Raw genomic sequence first — 17,864 nt, forward strand, 5'->3', positions numbered from 1 at the left:
GTCGTTAGTGCATTTGATACCCCCATCGCCCTTCGAGGCAGACTGCCATTATTATCCCATTTCATAGATGAGGAAACAGAGGCTCAGACCGTGAACTGCCCGAGGTCACAGAGCTGGACCCCTGTCCCAGGGCTCCCCACCCTAGCTGCCTCATTCTTTCCACTAAGCCAGAGTGTTGGCCCTGGGCCAGCAGCATCAGCATCACCTGGGAACTTGCTAGAAATGCACATTCTTGGGCCCCATCCAGATGGACTGAACCAGAAACTCTGTTGGCGGACCCAGCAGCATTTGAACAAGCCCCGTGGATAATTCTGATGCTCTCTCAAGGCTGAGGACCACCGCACCGCATTCCATCAATTGGTGAATCCAGGGAAGTGTGGCAGCCATGCAGAGGCTGGAATAAGGCAGCCTGGTTCAAATTCTGGTTCGACCACTAGCTGTGTGACTTTGGGCAAGTCGCTTAACTTCTCTGGGCCTCAGTTCCTCATGAGTAACACTGGAATAACCATAGTGCCACCTCACAGGTCATGGTGAGGATTACATGGAATAATCCACATACATACAGCGCTCTGCACAGTGCCCAGAGCATAGTAAGTGCTCCACAGATGTCATATCCTGAGGGCCCTGGGAGAGCCCCGTCCTGGGCACGCTGGTGCAGGGCTAAGAGCAGGCTGTGCCCACAGGAGTCACATCACCGGAGTCAGGGCGCCCCTCCCGACCCCGTGGGAGGCTGTGTGTGGCTGCAGGGAAGAGGCCCGGTCTGGGTCAGCAGGTCGTTTCCCAGCTTTGCCACTTCCTGGCCGTGTGGCCTTCACAGCTGTCCCTCTCTGGACCTTGGCATCCTCCTCTGCAAAATGTGCCTGAGTGATCCCTGTTCCACGTCACCATGACCGTAGTGGAAGCTGGCCTGTGTGGAGTCTGCCACGTGCCAGGGGCTGTTCAAAGTACTTCATTTCACTCTCACCCCAAACCTCCGAGGTGGGTCCTATCATTATTTCCATACTATTGAAAGGAAAACTAAGACACAGAGAGGGGAGGTAACTTGCCCCGGCTCACACAGCTGGGAAGTAGCAAGCTGGAATTCCCCAAAGCCACCCTCTTAACTACTCAGCTATCCCACCATCTCTGTATTCGTGTGGGAACTAAAGTCACAGTGCGGGGAGACAGGTGCTCTGCAATCGCCAGGTGCTGGTGTAGCCACAGCTGGCCTCCGCAGAGCCGTGCCATCTCTCACAGTGGGACCGTCCACCTGCCGAGGTCGACAATACTCCCCCGGGTGTAGAGGAAGAGATGGACTGAGTGAAGGCCCTGGCCCAGAGAGATGCAGACCCCAGCTGTCTGCGGATGCCGAGGTCTCTACCCGCCCTCTGGCCTGCCGGGCGGTCCCCGCCTCACCTTGCCAGCAGGGACACTCCGCGGTGGTGGTTCTCTGCCTGCACCATGAGCTCCCAGCCGCCCTGGTCCTCCAGGAAGGTGGCCTCGTACGAGCAGCCCATCTTCAGCAGCAGGGTTTTCACCACTTTGACTACCCAGCTGCCAAGACAAGGGGGCTAAGACCTCATGTCACACACAGGGCCTCCCTCCCGCGGGGCCTCTCCCACCGTGGGCTCCCATGTGGCCAGACGAGCTTGTCTCCGCCATGTTTATTGTTAGATAGTCAGGGTCAGTGGATCCACAAAAGGTGGCTCTGAAAATAATGACTAGCTTTGAGAACGAGAGCGCCAACAGAAGCCACGCTCCCCTCCCTCGGGGACAGGGCTCCCCCCGCCTCGCTCCCGAGCCTCCCTTCCCGGAGTGCGGGCCAGAGGGGCCTCCAGCCCCGGTCCTGTCACACTCTGGCCCTCAGCTTCCCCACAGCTGGGCGGTGCCCTGCGGGACCGTCCTCTCTGCTCACTGGGACAGTCTCCTGTCCAGGTCCGAGTCCTCCACCCCCTCGGACACTGAAGGGGTGACTCCAGACCTGGAGGCACAGCAGAAGCCCCCGGGGACGTAGACCACCTGTGGACTGACCGCTGGGCCTCAGGCCTTTGTGCTTCTGCAGCTCCCGGTGAGCCAAGAAGCCCCGCCGTGAGGGAGCAGGCGGGCACGGCCATGTGTACACATCCCACTGTGCACCTGGCCCAGCCTAGGTCCTCACAGACGTGACAAACTCACACACACAAACCTCCATTAAAGTAGACCCGACAACGTGTGAAATGAAGTTTACAGTTAAACAAAGCTTTCCAGAAACCTAGACACTAACTTTAAGAGATTATGACACACCTGACCCCTCACCCCTATCATAAGCAAGGCATCTAAGCTGCCCCGCGGTCCCATTAGTTTACCAAAGTACAGAGCACTAAGCGACAGAGCCAGGACTCAACCCGACACACTCTCACTTCAAGCCCGGCTGCTCCACTGCCTGCTCTTTGCCCTCAAAGCACACTTTCTGAGCGTAACACACTAGAGGCCAAGAAGGAAAAGACCAAGAAACTTGACTACATAAAAAGTGTAAAATTTCTGAATGGTAAAAGACCATAAAGTAGTTGCATGTTAAGTGACAAGCTGGAATACAAATGACAAACAGTTAATTTCCTTAATATATAAAGAGTCCTTACAAATTAATAGGAAAAAATTCCAACAGTCCTACTTAAAATTGGGCAAAGAACAGTTTGCTCACAGAAAAGGAAACACAAATAGCATTTAAACCTCAACCTCACTCATAATAAGAGAAACGCAAACTAAAATTACAGCAAAATACCATTTTTTCCAACTTTTAGATTGGCAAAGATAAAAATGTTTCATGATGCCTTGTGCTGGCCAAGGCGTGGGGAAATGAACACTCATACACTACTGGAGGTGGTGCCCTCTATGGGTAGGTGCTTTAGGAGGTCTTCCTTTTCCCTTCCATCACTCAAAGGTCAAGAACTTTTTCCAACACATATTCCTGATCCACCTCAATATATAAACACAGAACCCTTTGATGCACGCATTCCACTCTCCGGATTTCATCGCACATATCCAATCGCACGTGTGCATAAAGACACATGAACAAGCAAACGCCCCACAGCATTGTTTGTAATCGCAAAGGGCTGCAAAGCACCTCAGTCAAGAGGATCCTGGTTAAATAAATGATAGTACATTGGAATTCTATACACAGGAATATTATGCAGCTGTTATTAAAAATACAAGGCAGCTCTATATGTAGAGATCTCTGAGATACAGACTATGATAAAAGAAAAACGTGTCACTGTGCGAGGTACACTGTCATCAGTGTGAAAATCTAGAATGTAAGCACATGTGCTTATGGCTGCATAAACCACCTCTGCAAGGGCATGAATGAACCGGTAATTTGGGGCAGATAACTGGGGTAAAGAGAGGAAAGAAGGAGGCTCATTTTCAACGTCTTTTGAGATTTTTGTCACGTGCATAAATTACCTATTCCGGTTAGTAGTTAAAAATAAAGTGGTTGGGCCCTGGATACAAACCCAATACACTAAGATCTCTGGGGAGGAGGAAGCAAGATGGAAGCGTGAGCTCCCCAGGGAGGCCTGGTCTTCCCTGTGGTCCAGCCCGGAGCAGAGGCCGACACACACGGCAGTGCTCAGAAATGGTCTCGAACAAATTATCAGCTCTCGTGAAAGTGTGCTTCTGTTTTCTCTTCTAATCCCAATGCTAATTTCTGTGGTTCCATTGCCCTAGAGGCTTTGGGAAGGCCCTTGCTGGGTGGCCCTCCCCCTGCCAGGGACAGCAGGAGCATACCGCACAGGCACGAAGATAGAGGGCTGTGCGTCCTTCTTGGCGTCCTTGCGGGAAGCCACGTGGCCGGGCAGGTTGAGGCCGATGTGGTAATGGACCTGAATGAGCAGGGCCAGGAGCAGCTGCGGGTAGATGCGCCTCACGCGGCCCACGCAGCTGTTGACGGACAGGAGCTCACACAGGCCGCTGGCTGCCTGGGGGTGGAAGGGAGGCTGGTGAGATGTCCTGGCCCATCATCCCAGTACCCCTGGCAGGCGCCTGGACTGCTTCTCTAGGAGGCTGGACCTGGATTTTTGCTCGTCTCTGGCCGAGCCTGGGAAAGCCCAGATCCCTCACCAGCACCACTCCCTGATTCCCGGCTCTCTGGGAGAGCCCCGCCCCAGAACGATAACAGCAACCAGCCTCTCCCATGCTGACACAGCCCTGGAAGAATCGTGGTGGAGGGATCCCCTCCCACATTTGTGAGGTAGAGTCTGGATCCCACTGGCAGTTGGGGACACAAGCTCAGAGGAGTGAAGGGACTTGCCCGAGGTCACCCAGCCCCTTGGGACAGAGCTGGGACTTGAACCTAGGTTTTCAGATATGGACTGTGGCGTGCCCTGCCTCTTCCTCGTTCCTAACATGGGCACAGTTATCTGCCCCAAATAACCCAGGCTGCTGCTGTCACCTTCTGTTGCAGGACTGTTATCGCCCAGTGGACCACAAACAAGAGCCCAAGACAGACTGCCCAAGGCCACAGCTGTTTGTGCAGAGTGGGCACGAGAAGCTGGGTGTGCCGAGCCCAGCGGGCAGGGAGGCCGTGATGGGGGTCCTCACCGCCAGGGGCACGATGGAGGCCCGGCCCTTCTTGGTGACAGGCTTCTCCTTCAGGCTGGTCAGGAGCAGGTCCAGGAGGTCGCGGACATCACAGCTGGGTTTGCGCAGGATCAGCTGCCTCCACATCTCTGCTCCATTGCTGGGAGGTCAGGTGGGCATGGTTAGGGGGACCAGGGCCATGGGACCCACCCTGCCTCCCAGCAGTTTGAGGCAGGAGAAGGGAAGATGCCATCGAAGTGGCATCCATGGGCACACCAGCAAAGAATGGTCCAGGAAACACTCCCAAAGAGGTAAGGGGCTAACAATCACTGAAAACCCTGTTTCCCAGGTGTCATGCCAGGTGCTTCCTATACCATTTATTACTTCAGCAAATACTGAGCATCTTCTGTACACCAGGCACTAGGCAAATCTCGGGGCATACAGACGTGAACAAGATGTCCAAGACGTTCAAGGTCACTGGATCCTCACAACGCCCCTCAAGGTGGGTTGTTATTCCCATTTTACAGATGCAGAGTTGAGGCTCAGAGAGGTGAAATCATCAGTCCGAGACCACACAGCTAGTGAGCTGCTGTCAAGAAGTGATCAGATCTGATGCCTCCGGAGCCTGTGCTCATTCCTCTACGCCAAGGAGCCCTTTGAGGCTGGATCCTGCATTTGTCACATAATATCATGGAGTGCCCGCTCCTGTCCCTTAGAAGGCAGTGCGCCAGGCAGGGGAAAGCGTCTATGCCAGCAAGCCTGCAGGCACTCCTTTCTTGGGGGTTGACAGCACTGACAGACCAGTGACTAACGGGTTAACAATACCCTTTTCCCCTTCTGCATGAGGTTTGAACCTTCCGTTAACTTTCCGGCTCTGTTCCCCTGGAAACCTGATAAAGATAGTATGTCAACTATGTTGCTAAGCAACAGTGCTTATGGTAAAAATGACCCAATTGGTAAATTGCATCTGGGCTGGGAGGAACCATAAATTAACTAAAAGAACCGGTGGGGACACTGCAGCATTGAGCTTCCCAGGCTGCGGCCACTTCTGTCACCGGGTTTGTCCCTGTGGGGACCCTGGAAGCAACATCTATAGTTATTGTGAGAGACACTAGTTCCCGTAAGACCTGAGCCACGTCGGCCATGGCAGCCGCTGCACCCCCCCAGGGTCTCAGCCCCTCGTTCTGGGAGGCCCAGAAGCCGACTCTTGGACTCAGGGCCAAGACAGGTGAGGAGAGTGAGGCATCCAGGGCACAAACTTCAGAAGGCTGCCGCGTTCAGGCTCCCGCAGGAGCAGGCTGGCACTGAGAGCGAGGCCCTCACATTTCGTGCCAGCTCTGTCTGGCTGCTGCTGGCCTCCTGCAAAGAAGAGCCTGGCACTGTCCTGTCCTACGCCCTGAGCCACCCTGACGCCAGCATGGCCCCCTCTGGTGAGTCTGAACGTTTAGGGGCTCCATGAAGAAAACCCCATGGTGGACACTGCAGCCAGAAAGGGTTAAAGTTTTCCAGGTGAGAGGACGGGATGTCCCTCTGGCCCCCGCCATCCCGACTGATCCCCTTGGCTTCTGTGAACGACACCAGCTGTGCTTGCTAGAAGCGTGCCCCATTTTCACGGCTCTGCACGATACTTTTGCATCCGCTTTCAACCCTCCTAAGGTGTGGCTCACACACTCACTGCCTTGTTTTATTCATTCAGAGGTGTGGGAGTGTTTCTTGGTCTGGGAGGCTGGAGCAGTCGGGCTGGTCCCTCCTGCCCATGAGCTCACCGCCTGGCTACAGTCCTTCTGCTCATCAGACCACGAGCTCTCTGAAGGCTGAGAGCATGGAGCACCATCCCAGGCCCAGGCAGGCACTCAGCACAGCGGGCTGCATTACTTGTCACACCATCCATCTGGGGTGGGAATGCAGAGATTATTTCTTCCTTTTGCCTATGGGGCATAACTGAAGCCCAGAGAGGGCAAGCAATGAGAGGCAAGCACACAGCGGTCAGAGGCAGAGTCAGGGCCAACACTCAGGCCTGCTTTCTATGGCATCATTACAGAGCTCTGGGCTTGGAGTTGGTCAGGTCTGGGTTTAGGTCCTCGTTCTGTTGCTTGCTCACGGGTGCCTAGGGCAAGAAACTTCCCCGAGCCTCAGTTTCTTCATCTGTAGAATGGGATTGTTTTCATTGTTGCACTAATGAAAGAATGTATTAATGCTCAGCACTGATGCCGGCAGTGCTCGGGAAGTGCTTAATGATTGTCCTAAGGACCACGGATCACAGAAGAGAGGCCACCTGAGAGGGCAAGGGGCTTCTCTGGGTAGAAGGAGGGGCTCCCAGCCCAGGATGGGGGCTGCTGCAACCCTCTGAGATGTGGCAGCTGGGACCCCGCTCACTTGGTACCTGTCCAGTGGGAGGGGACACATGAGCAGGGCCACGACGACCTCAGTCATGAAGGAGCTGGCCAGGAGAGAGATGGGCAGCAGGGCCACCTCACGGGCCCGTGGCTCCTGGATATGGCTCAGCTGCACGTAGATGGCCTGCATGATCTCTGGGATCTGGGGCACAGTTGGGGTGTGAGCAGTCAGAGGGCCAATGGAAGAAGGCAAGGGGGGATGTGGGGAGAGGGAGACGGAGAAGGAAGGAATGGGTGACAGGGTAGCGTGCGGGCGGGAGGGGAGAGAGGGCAGAGGAGGGTGCACGGGAGAGACATGGGGAGATAGAGGCTGGCAGAGGCCTGCTCCTTCCCTGGGCATGAGCCGATCTGTCTTGGCCACCCTTCTCCCTCCCCGTCCAGCCAGTTGAGTTCTCAGCCACCACTACCCCTAACCCACCCTAGTGCTTAGGGTTCCTGTACCCTCACCCTGCCCATGGCAGGGCTGGCCGTCCCAGGGGATGAGCAGGCCCGGTGGGGTCTCCCAGCGCAGCCCTTCCCAGGGGGCCTTACCACCTCCAGCGCCCTGTGGCGGTACCACTCCAGCACCGAGCTGAGCGTGACCTCTGAGGCCAGCTGCATCATCTCCCCCGAGTCCTTCCCCCGAGCCTCCTCCGAGCCACCTTTCAGCCCTTCCAGGGCTGCCAGCAGCAGATCCTTGACCTGCTGGGGCCCCAGGAAGTCTCCAAATTCCTGAAACAGAGGCCCAGAGATGCTGACACACACGGACAGCCCTCGAGCGAGCCATGCACAGCCGCACAAGCACCGCCAGGCACACGCAAAGGTGGGCAGGGCGGGCCATGCAGATACGGTCAATCTGTGAGTGTCCCTTTGGGGAGGAGCTAAGAATAAAGGGGAGAAATGGCCCCTCCCCCCAGAACTGGGTGACATGCTTCCGGGAGAAGGAAGTCATGGCCCACGGGCTGTGGCACAGTCTGGAGAGGAGGGGCGTTCCAGATGGGCCCATGTGGTTGGGGAGGCTTCTTGGAAGGGGACTAGAGCTGGCCTGAAAGATGGAGGGGCAGAGGGTGTTGGGGTGGCTGACGCTGCCCCTCTCTCCCAAGTTCCCGGGAGGCCAGGGCTGGTGGGCAATGGGCGGTCACCGCGATCACACGCAGAATGTTCTGGCATGGGCTGACAGGGTTGTAGGGCCCCAGAAAACGCTTGTTGGTCTCATACAGCTCCTTCTTGTTAGTTTCTTCCTTATCTCTGGCTCCTGCAAGAAGAGAACTTTCTCAGTGAGGCCAGAGTGCCCTACTTTTTAAAAGTTTTTGTTAAACATAGATGTAGGAAGTGCACGAATCCTAAGTGACCCGCTTGATAAATTTCCACATAGTGAACGTATCCATGTAACTGGCACCCAGGTCAAGAAGCAGAGCATGATCAGCACCCCAGAAGCCCTTCTTATGCCCCTTTCAGTCCACCATCCCCCTCGCCCACCAGGGTAACTACTATTCTGACTTCTAAACCCACTGATTAGATTGCCTCGCTGTTGGACCTGACATAAATGGACTCATACAGTATGTTACCCCTTGTGTCCGGCTTTCACTCAATATTACGTGAGATTCATCCACGCTGTTGCAGGTGGCCTTAGTTCATGCGTTCTCAGAGCTGCCTAAATTTTCCACAGCATGAAGATACTGCAACTTATTTATCTGTGCTACCTCTGAGGGACATGTGGGTTGTGTCCAGCTATTATGCCCAGCACTATGAACATTCTGGTGTGTCTGGTCGTGCCTTTTGGTGTCTACATGCACCCGTCTGTAGGTCCACAGCCAGGAGAGGGATCGCTGCGTCCCCAAGGTGGGCATGGTTTCATCATCAGGGGATGCTGCGGCTTTCTGCAGCAGGAACCAATTCCACTCCTGCAGCGTAGAGAGTGCCAGAGGCTCCACGTCTCACCAGCACGTGGCACTGTCTGTTTCATTTTTGCAGTTCTCCAGGGAGTGGCAATACCTCTTTTCAATTGCAATCCCCTGCCCCTGACATTCCCAATCCAACTTCTCTGCTTTTTTCCTGAGTACTTATCATCCCCTGACTTACACTCTGTATATCGTTGTTTGTTCTGTTCATTGTCTGCCTCCCGACAAAAAGAAGACCAGCTCAAGAGGGAGGGCTATTGAATCATAAACCTCTTTCTTCACTACTGTGTCCCCAGTGCCTACAATAGTGCCTGGCGCATGGTGGCTCCATATTTTCTGCTGAAGGAAACACCTTTCAGGCACATTTCCTGCGCCCTTGCTGTGGCCTGGCCTGGGTGCTACCTGGGTCGTACGCCTATGGGCATAAGGAAGGGACACCAAGGCAGCGTGACTGTGGACCAAGTGTGCGGGTTGTTTGTGAAGGGAAGGAGCTTGAAGCCTGGAATCAGGCAGATCCGGGTCCAAGTCCCCGGTCTGCTGCGCCCTGCGGTCAGGGGCCTGGACCACCACTTCACCCTTCAGCACTCTAACCGTGCGTTCGGCCTGGGGTTGCCAGATAGAATACAAGACACCCAGTTCAATTTGAATTTCAGATAAACAAGTAATCTTTAGTCAAAGTTTGTCTCGAATATACCAAAAATTATTCATTGTTTATCTGGAATTTGACTATAACCGGGTATCCTGTATTTTGTTTGCCGAATCAGGAAATACTGATTTGGTCTACACTATTCCTGCCTGCAAGGCTAACCATTAACATGCTTATCCCACCTCACCCATCACTCAGGAGGTACGAGTGGCTCCCAGACAGAGGGGGAAATCTGCCAGGGGCCAAATCTTTACCCCAAGCACCAGAGATCAAGAAGAGCAGAGACACCAGACAGATCCCAAAGGGCTGAAACTAATCAGATAATCCTGGTCCAGAAGGAAAAAAAGGAAACTGTATTTGACAAGCGGCTATAATGTGTGGCACTGAGTTGGCCGCTTTATATATGATCTCATTTAATCTTTCAAAAACTGTGAGTTATACGCTATTGTACTCTCCTTTACAGATGAGGAAATCTAGACCTGGACAGGAAAAGTGCTTGTCTGAGGTCACACGGCTGGGAAGGGCTAGGGCCAGGTCTTGTACCCAGGTTACTCTGCCTCCAGAGCCAGGAAAGTTTGAACATTATGTCAAGGTCCCTTGGCTTGGGGCAGAGTTGGGACTCTGGAGAAAGGAAGGAGGCAAGTAACAGCTGATACTGCCCACCTCTAGTGCAGGCCAGCTGGTCCCTGCCCCGGCCCATACCGCATCACTAGCGCCCTGGAGCCGAATCCAGGGATGTTCTCCCACCTGCAGGTTTTAGCCACTCCAGATGCTAAGATAGGACCTATTCTTTGTCCATTCATTCAGTAAATATTCTCTGAGTACCCACCATGTGTCAGGCCCAGGGCTAGACCTGGGGAATGCAGTAGTGAACAGGACACAGCCTTGTCCTGCCCTCAAACAGGGTTATAGTCTGGTACGGAAGACAGACCACAGAACAAGACCTTTAGGGCTATCCTGCCTGGGTGTACATGGTGCCATGGGAATGCGAAAACGAAAGTCACAAGTGAAACTTGGGAGGAAGAGGAAAGGCTTATAAAGAATTGCTTACATCAAAGTAGGCTCGTTTGTACCTTTGTCCCCAGTTTTGGGGGGACTAAGCCTTCACCCCAGTCCCCACTGGACCCTGTGCTGGTCGCCCCTATTTCCCACCAGTGCCTTGGTGCCAAGGCTCCAGTCAATTCCGGGACGGAGCACCTGCTCAGAAACCTTGCTTCAGATGCACTCCAAAGGGCTTACGTTTTTGGAGCTCCAGGATGGTGTAGAGGATGGTGATGCCGTCCAGGGCCTCCCGGCCAATCTCCTCATCAGGATCCCCAATGCGAAGGATGAGCCTCCCCAGCAGAAGCCCCAGTGCCGGGAACCCAGAGGACATCTGTTTGTGTTGCAACCTTAAGAATCGAGTCTCATAGGTTCAATAATGCTAGACAGTAAATAGTAACCAGAGCTAGATGGTCTGGCCCCAATAGCAGAGCCCTCTGAAGATGGCAAAGGCCACTGGGGAAGCTCTGGACGGATGCACAGGCTCCCTCAGAGCTGGGGAGATTCTCCGTAGCAGTGCTCCCCTCCCCCCAGAAGCCACTCACAAAGAAAGGCAGGGTCAGAAGCGTGTGGTTCAACACAGAGACATTGCTGTTCACAGCCCGTGCTCGCTCATGGGCCTTCCCAGAGTTCATCCAGGGCCCCAGGGGCTGTGAGGACAAGGGCAACTCTCAGAGCTACAGGCTGGATGCTAGCCCCTGCTGCCTGGGGTGCAGGCCAGCCTGCACCAATCAGCAAGAAGCTTCTGGGGAGGGCATAAAGGCAACTTGCCATAGCCCCCTCCTCTTCTTGGAGCACAGGGTCCAGAAGCTGAGAATAGGGCTGAAAGACCAGAAGGAAGATGAAGACCAGCGAGGAGAGAGATGGAAGATGAAGAGTCATGAGGAGAGAAGAGAAAGACAAGGACAAGAACGGAGAGAGCAAAGATATGGGGGCAGCTATAGCAGGAGTCGGCGGATAGGGAGAGAGCCAAGGGGCAGGCATCTGTGACAGGGCTTGTCAGGACAGGGAGGCAGAAGACTGGCACAAGATGACATCCTAAAGTCAAATCACTCCTTCTGGGTCCAGCGCCCCCGCCTCCCCCAGCTCCTAAGCCAATTCTCCTTTCCCCTCCATCCTTCCTCTCCTCCCTGCCCCCACACCTCCAAAATGCTTTTCAGCCCAGCAGGAGTGGGGTCCTCAACAAAGAGGGCGTTGAGCAGTGTCTGCAGGGCATCCAAGGTCTGACGGTAAAGCGTCTGTGGACAGGAGGAGGACCAAGCCACTAGGGGGCCTCTGGAGCAGAGCCCAGCCCCAGACAAACCCTGGCGTGGTCAGGGGAGGAGGGGCTCTGGGACTCAGGGAGCTGCCTTCCGGGCCCACCTCTGAGACTAACTTGATGTGTGATACGGGACAAATACTTCCCCTGCATGGGTTACAGTTTCCTGGTCGACACATTGGTGATCGTTATCCCTGCACTTCCCACCGCCAGGGGAGGAAGCAGAGCCAGCAGTTTCGAGAATCTACGGACCAGGGGAGTGCCTGGTGATTTGCACAACCATCTTTGTCCTCTAAGTGTTTTTATCATTTAACAAATGAGGAGACTCGTCCAAAGTCACACAAGGAAGTTTCAAGTCAGGAGGGACAAACGAGAGAATGGGTGGGAAAATGTTCTAGAACCGTAAGAGTCAGATAAATTTTTACCGTTGTCTCTGGGTAAGTGCTCTGATTCTTTTTCTAATTGCTACTCCTAGACCCAAACAGATTTCCCAAGCTGCCCCTTCAGGGAGCCATCTGTCCCCTGCCCAAGGTCCTCCTCCCTTGGCCACTCGGTAGTCCTGGAATTATCCTGGGCATCACATAGGTGCAGACATTACACATACACAAGGCTGAGCAGTGGATTTGAGCCACTCTGGGAAGACCCCTCTCCCTGCCTCCCCTCCTGCCAGCTCTCCACGTCTGTCTCCCAGGTTGTCGCTGTCCAGACTTCCTGAGTCTGTGCACACCAGGGTTACACCACAACCACCAAGAAAGCCCCACTCACCAACTGCTTCCTCCTTCCCGCCCATCTGCAGCCCATCGCTGCGCAGCACTCACCTCTGCTGGCCAGGCCTGGTACTACAAGAGGGCTGCTCCCTCTCTCTTCCCACCCAGCAGGGATTCCCCAACTTTCCTTAGGGTCTTAGCACAGCACCTCCAGGACACAGCGTCCTCCTGCTGCCAGGGCGGTTTGGCGCTGCTCTCTAGCCTCGCTTCCCAGCACTCTCACCTCGCCCTCTGGGCTCCAGCCACACTGCTGCTTGTCATCCTTGCAGTCACCAAGGTCTCCCATCATCAGGCCGCCTCGCATGCAAGCTGTTCCCTCTGCCTGTCATGCTCTTCCTTCTGCTATCCCCAGCCCCTTCAGCTAATTAGTTCTTCTTTAACCTCTCGGCTCCAACACTACGACCCCTGACCCCCGTCCAGGCCGGGTGCCCCCGTTCGGGGCTCTTTATAGTTTTGCATTAACTGCATGATTCTTGGGTAATGCCCACCTCTCCCCTTCCCCCGCCCCCACTGTGTCTCGCCCCCTTAGTTGGGGAGTAGCACTCAGTTATCTTTGCTGAATGGAAGGATGAATGAATGTGCCTCACTCTGAGCTGAAACCCAGCTCCCTTAATCTTCCCCACGGACCCTGCGTCCTACAGTAGGGGTCGCCTCTGCCCGCCCCTCCTGGGTCAGCGCTGCGGAGGCTGAAGATGCCCACACAAGCCCATTGAGGTTCTTCTCCTCCAGGCGTCAGCCCCAACTCGCCCGGTCCTCAGCCCCCCTCCTCCTCCCAATCGTGGCCACTTCCTCTGGCCGAGCCAACATGTGTCCACATCCCCCCATAGGGCAGGGCCCAGAAGTGGACAGAGCATTCCAGATGAGAGACCCCTTATTCCAAAGATTCATTCATTCACCAAATACGAATGGAGTGCCTACTCAGGCCAAGAGAGGTGAGGTAAAGTGCCCCCCGGCCGCACAGCTTGAGATCCTTATCGACCCCCGGAACACCCTTTCTCTCCCTGCTGGGAGTCCAGAAACGTGACTCCCCTGAGAACCCCGGGCAGCCCTGAGGACCCGCCGGGGAGCGCCCCCTCACCTGTATGGCCTCAGCCTTGGCCTCGTCTTTCTCCTGCATGGCCTGCACAGACGGCAGGGAGAACACACTCTTCACACACGTGTTCACCAGCTCTGATCTTTCCCGCACACCCAGGACAGGCCGCGTGTGACTGGCAAAGAGACAGACAGCAAAGGCAAGAACTGAGGGGGTCCCTGGTGCTGGAGGCAGGACGCTGAGGCTGTAGGACTGGGATGAGGGTGCCTCGCTGGGGGCTCCCAGGGACTTCCCGGGGCTCGGGGCTCGGCCTGACATTCAGATGGACAAAAGGGCACAATGAGGTGGAGGGGGAGGGAAGTGGGTGTGGAGGGCAGACGGCCCTGGCAGGGACTGGGCAAGGGGAGAGGAAACGGCACAGGAGTGGCGTGGGGGCACAGGGAGAGGCCCCAGAAGAGACAGGCAGAGCCCATGGGAAGAGGGAAGGGGCTGGGCCCGGGGAGGGGCCGTGGACACCTCAGCTGGGTCAGGGTCTCCATGGCCTGCTGGCGGACGGAGCTCGAGAGGGAATCCAGCGGCTCCTCCTGGATCTGCCTCTGGACAGGGGACCACAGAGGGGCCAATGAGGGGGCAGGCCGCCGCTGCAGGCTACCAGTGCCGAGGCCGCCCCTCCTCGAGGGAGCAGGCGGGCGGCCCCACAGCCTGGGCAGAGCTCCCCCACCGCTCCAGCCCTGCCCGGCCTCCAGTTGGGGGGCCAGCCCACTGCTCAAACCCCGTCCTGAGCCCTCAGTTCAAGGCCGCCAGAAACACCCCGCACCCTAAGCGGCTGCACCCCACACAGTGCTCAGCAGGAGGGCCTTCAGAAGCCTCATTCTGGGCCTGTGTTCAACCACGGACTTTTGCCCAAAGCCAAAACCCCCGTGCGTGGCCCTTGAAAGAGGTCCCATTGACTTCCTTTAAAAGGTCCTTCTCATGACTTCTCATTTTTGATCTGGCACCTACACGTGATAGGCATGCAGTTAATATTAGTTAAATGAAGGTATCAAGGGCAAGGATTTTTTCCTTTCTTTAAGGGATCCAAGCTAAATACGATTTTGGAAATGTTGTTGGTTATCCCTGCCCAATGCAGCCTGGTGGAGACCTGAGAAGTGATTGTGTTCAGCAAAATGATAAGGAAACTCTCAGAAGTTTCCCAGCAGGGGGAACGTCTGGCGTTGGCAACAGTAACTGCTCCCCGGTGCTTTTCAGTGAGCCACCTGTGGGGCTGGGTCCTCCCAGGAAGCACCCATACACGCGATATCATCACAGTCGTTTGCCAGGATGAGAAGAGTGAGGCTCAGAGGACAGCGGTGACCCACCCGAGCCCCTCGAGGGGTAGGGGCAGTCAGAGGGGGCGCTGAGACTCAAATCCAAGCGCCCCGCCTCCTCCTCTGTCCTCAGCCCACCTTGACCCCGTGTCTCATCAGCAGGTGGACTCAGAACTTCTGCCCTGTCCCCACCCAATGCCACAGAACCGTGTGGGCCTCTTTCACCATCATCTTCTTCATCATGCTCTTCTTCTCTCCTTCCACTTCCAGCGTATCCCGGCTCTTCTGCACGGTGATGACATTCTCGACCTCGGGACCGCAGGGGGCAAAGCCATGGGGTGAGAGCTACACTGAGCCAGCCCTCAGGGCCTGCCCCAACACCCCTGTTAGCCACCCGCCACCTGCAGGCAAGCCAGCCTGCTCGTCCCCGCTGCCCACCCCCGGCCCGGAGAGGTGAGAAACCACAAAGGGAACGGGGAGGGTGAAGATTTGAGGAGATGGTAGTGGCAGCGGTCGGGGGAGGCAGCAGATGATCCCGAAGGCCAGCTTTTAGAGGACAGCCAGGCATCAAGGGCTGCAAAGCACCCCCCTCCAACAGTCAACTAAGGGAGAAGAGGCCGGATGACAGGACAGAAAGGGTCCCCACACCTCAAGCTGAAGTCCCACCAATAGTGATACTTCTTAAGAGCCTTCCAGAATTTACCCTTCTTAAGAGTACATCCTACTCAGGTTAAGGCGTTTTGCCATCTGAGAGAGGGAATAGATTAACCAATGTTCAATTAATCTGTTAGTTCTTATTATCAACGCGGAAGAAGAAAAAGACATGAAATAGATAACTTCATACAGTAAAGAAAGCAAAGCCGGTGACTCTGAAGGGCAGTGTGGTAGTTAGAGGTGTCACAACTTCCCTCCCACTCCTCCTACCAAGAAAGACTGCCCCTGACCCCGGGCTCATCTCGCCACATGCTCGGGCCCATAGAATGCTGGGGAAGCGAGGCTACGCGGCTCCCGGACTAGCCCCTAAGGGAACCGGCAGCTTCCACTGTTTCCCTCTGGAACCAGCCGCCAGCCTGTAAGGGAGCCCAGGCTGGACCGCGGAACAATGACACTAGCGGAGAGAGACCCTGGAAGAGGAGGGTCGTCTTGGATGTTCTGGTCCCCCTCCCACAGCCCCCCCGCCCTGAGCAAGCTCAATCTGCACCATGCGGATCAGAAGAACCCCACTAAGCCCAGTCAAACTTCAGACTCGTGAGAAATTGGGCCCCTCCCATCCTTACGCCCCCAGCAGCCAGACTGAACTTTTAAACCACCAAGCGTGGGGGTCGTTTGTTAAACAGCAATTGATAACTCCACCTGCAAAAGTGATGCAGAGGGATGGCTGGTTTAGACCGAACGGTCAGGGAAGGCCTCTCGCAGGAGACGATATTTGGTCCGAGTCTTGCAAGACCAGAAAGAGGGAGCCACGTGAAGAGCCAGGGGGAAGTTCTGCCTGTCTCCCCAGACTGAGTGGCAGTTCACTGTTGTATCTCTAGTGCCTGCAACAGTGCCTGGCACATAGGAGGAGCTCAATGAAATTTGTTAAATGACCACATTAACAAACCCTTTTGTTGCAGGCACCATGCTCGGGCTGTGCATACATTATCTAACATAGGCGTCACTTCAACTTTACGGTGCCCATTTTATAGATGAGAAGAACCTTCCTGGTGGAAGAAACAAGCGCGAAGGCCCGGAGGCAGGAATGAGTTTGGCGTGTTGAGAAACAGAGTGGCCAGTGTGGCAAGAGCACAATGGAAAACTGGAGAAATTCCCAGGATGAGGACAGATGCTCCCAAAGTGCAAGGCCTCTTTGAGCGCTTCACCCTCTCCCGCCCCGACTCTGCACTCCCACCCCGGGGCTGGAGCTTCCTCTGAAGCAGGCTGAGGGAGGGCCTCCCTCCTGCACGTCCTGGCCTCAGCGGATCCCCTGCCTCCTGACTGTCCACCCACCAGTCTCACCCACACTCCGTGTGCCACACTCATGTCCACAGCCTGTCCAGCCTGCCCCCCGGCCCTCGCCAGGTCCTGAGGTGCTGGCTGTCTCTGGCCTCCTGAGGCCTGCTACAGTGCCAAGACCTAGGTTGGGCCTGTGTCCTGAAAAAGAACATTTCCAGCTTTTCTTCCCCTTTTAGAGGCCCTCTCACAATTCACTGAGTTGTTTAAAAAACGGTTATTGAGCACCTGTGGTGTGCCAGGCCCTGCTCTAGATGCTGGGGATACAGCCGTGAATAAGACAGACAAAATCCCTGAGCCATGGAGGGTAGCTCCCTTGTGAGAGACTACCCGGAAATAATGGGACCTCATAAAGCATATTGCGCATCAGATGGTGATGAGAACCACGGAGAAAAGAAGAGCGGGACAGAGAAACCAGGAATGCTGGGGCAGGGCAGTGGGGGCGCGGCGTCCCAGGAAAGGCAGGAGGGGTTGGGCAGGAAGCATACCGGAGCCGTTCTGTTGCCTTCCTCTCTCTTCCCTGGCACCTTCACCAGGCATGAGGCCACTTCATCGAAGGCTCCTGCAAGTCACAGTGTCAATGAGACAGAAAAGGGAGGGTAAAGATATGGTCCCATAGTCCTGCCTCCCGTCCCTCGCTGGGCTCCTTCAGTCCTTACTCCTCCAGCTGCCAGACTGAGCTCCCCTCCGTAAAGCCCCTCAGTGACACCCCCTTTCACTGAGCATAAAGCTAGCACCCTTGTTAGTGCCTTCAAGGCCCTTCCAGGTCAGCCTTCCCCTGCCAACCTCCCCAGCCTTCTGCCATTGCTCTCCCCTCTCACCATGCTGGCCACAATGGCCCCCTTCTAGGTCCTGGGCAAGCTTCCCCCTCAGGGCCTTTGCACAGGTGGTTTCCTCTACCTGGGCCTCTCTGCTGCCACATCCCCTTGCCCAGCTAGGGCTCCCCTCCTTCAGGCCTCTGCTCGTCTGCCACTCCTCAGAGAGGCCTCCCCTGACCTTCAGGCTAAAGGAAGG

At 55.6% G+C, this 17,864-nt stretch overlaps 1 protein-coding gene and 1 long non-coding RNA gene across 3 annotated transcripts in view; one reads left to right on the forward strand and one right to left on the reverse strand.

Moving 5' to 3' along the window:
* MROH7 (maestro heat like repeat family member 7) overlaps positions 1 to 17,864 on the reverse strand; it is a 44,924-nt gene that overhangs the window by 15,758 nt on the left and 11,302 nt on the right. Inside the window, exons 3-15 of the mRNA XM_014844368.3 lie at positions 17,339 to 17,412; positions 15,087 to 15,170; positions 14,071 to 14,150; positions 13,600 to 13,729; positions 11,639 to 11,734; positions 11,042 to 11,146; positions 10,695 to 10,830; positions 8,051 to 8,163; positions 7,461 to 7,640; positions 6,917 to 7,071; positions 4,555 to 4,693; positions 3,742 to 3,932; positions 1,396 to 1,533 (exon numbers count right to left, since the gene is read on the reverse strand). Of these exons, the coding sequence (XP_014699854.1) occupies positions 1,396 to 1,533; positions 3,742 to 3,932; positions 4,555 to 4,693; positions 6,917 to 7,071; positions 7,461 to 7,640; positions 8,051 to 8,163; positions 10,695 to 10,830; positions 11,042 to 11,146; positions 11,639 to 11,734; positions 13,600 to 13,729; positions 14,071 to 14,150; positions 15,087 to 15,170; positions 17,339 to 17,412 (1,621 nt within the window). The remainder of the gene's footprint in view (positions 1 to 1,395; positions 1,534 to 3,741; positions 3,933 to 4,554; positions 4,694 to 6,916; positions 7,072 to 7,460; positions 7,641 to 8,050; positions 8,164 to 10,694; positions 10,831 to 11,041; positions 11,147 to 11,638; positions 11,735 to 13,599; positions 13,730 to 14,070; positions 14,151 to 15,086; positions 15,171 to 17,338; positions 17,413 to 17,864) is intronic.
* Positions 4,741 to 17,345, forward strand: LOC139045304 (uncharacterized). 2 transcript variants are annotated; one of them, XR_011503379.1, is made up of 3 exons: positions 4,741 to 5,963; positions 15,132 to 15,314; positions 16,475 to 17,345. It is a non-coding gene; the product is annotated as an uncharacterized lncRNA (long non-coding RNA). The 2 variants fall into 2 exon arrangements; XR_011503380.1 differs by having other exon boundaries at positions 4,741 to 5,761.

This window comes from Equus asinus, chromosome 5 (genome assembly GCF_041296235.1).
Source record: "Equus asinus isolate D_3611 breed Donkey chromosome 5, EquAss-T2T_v2, whole genome shotgun sequence".
NCBI lineage: Eukaryota > Metazoa > Chordata > Mammalia > Perissodactyla > Equidae > Equus > Equus asinus.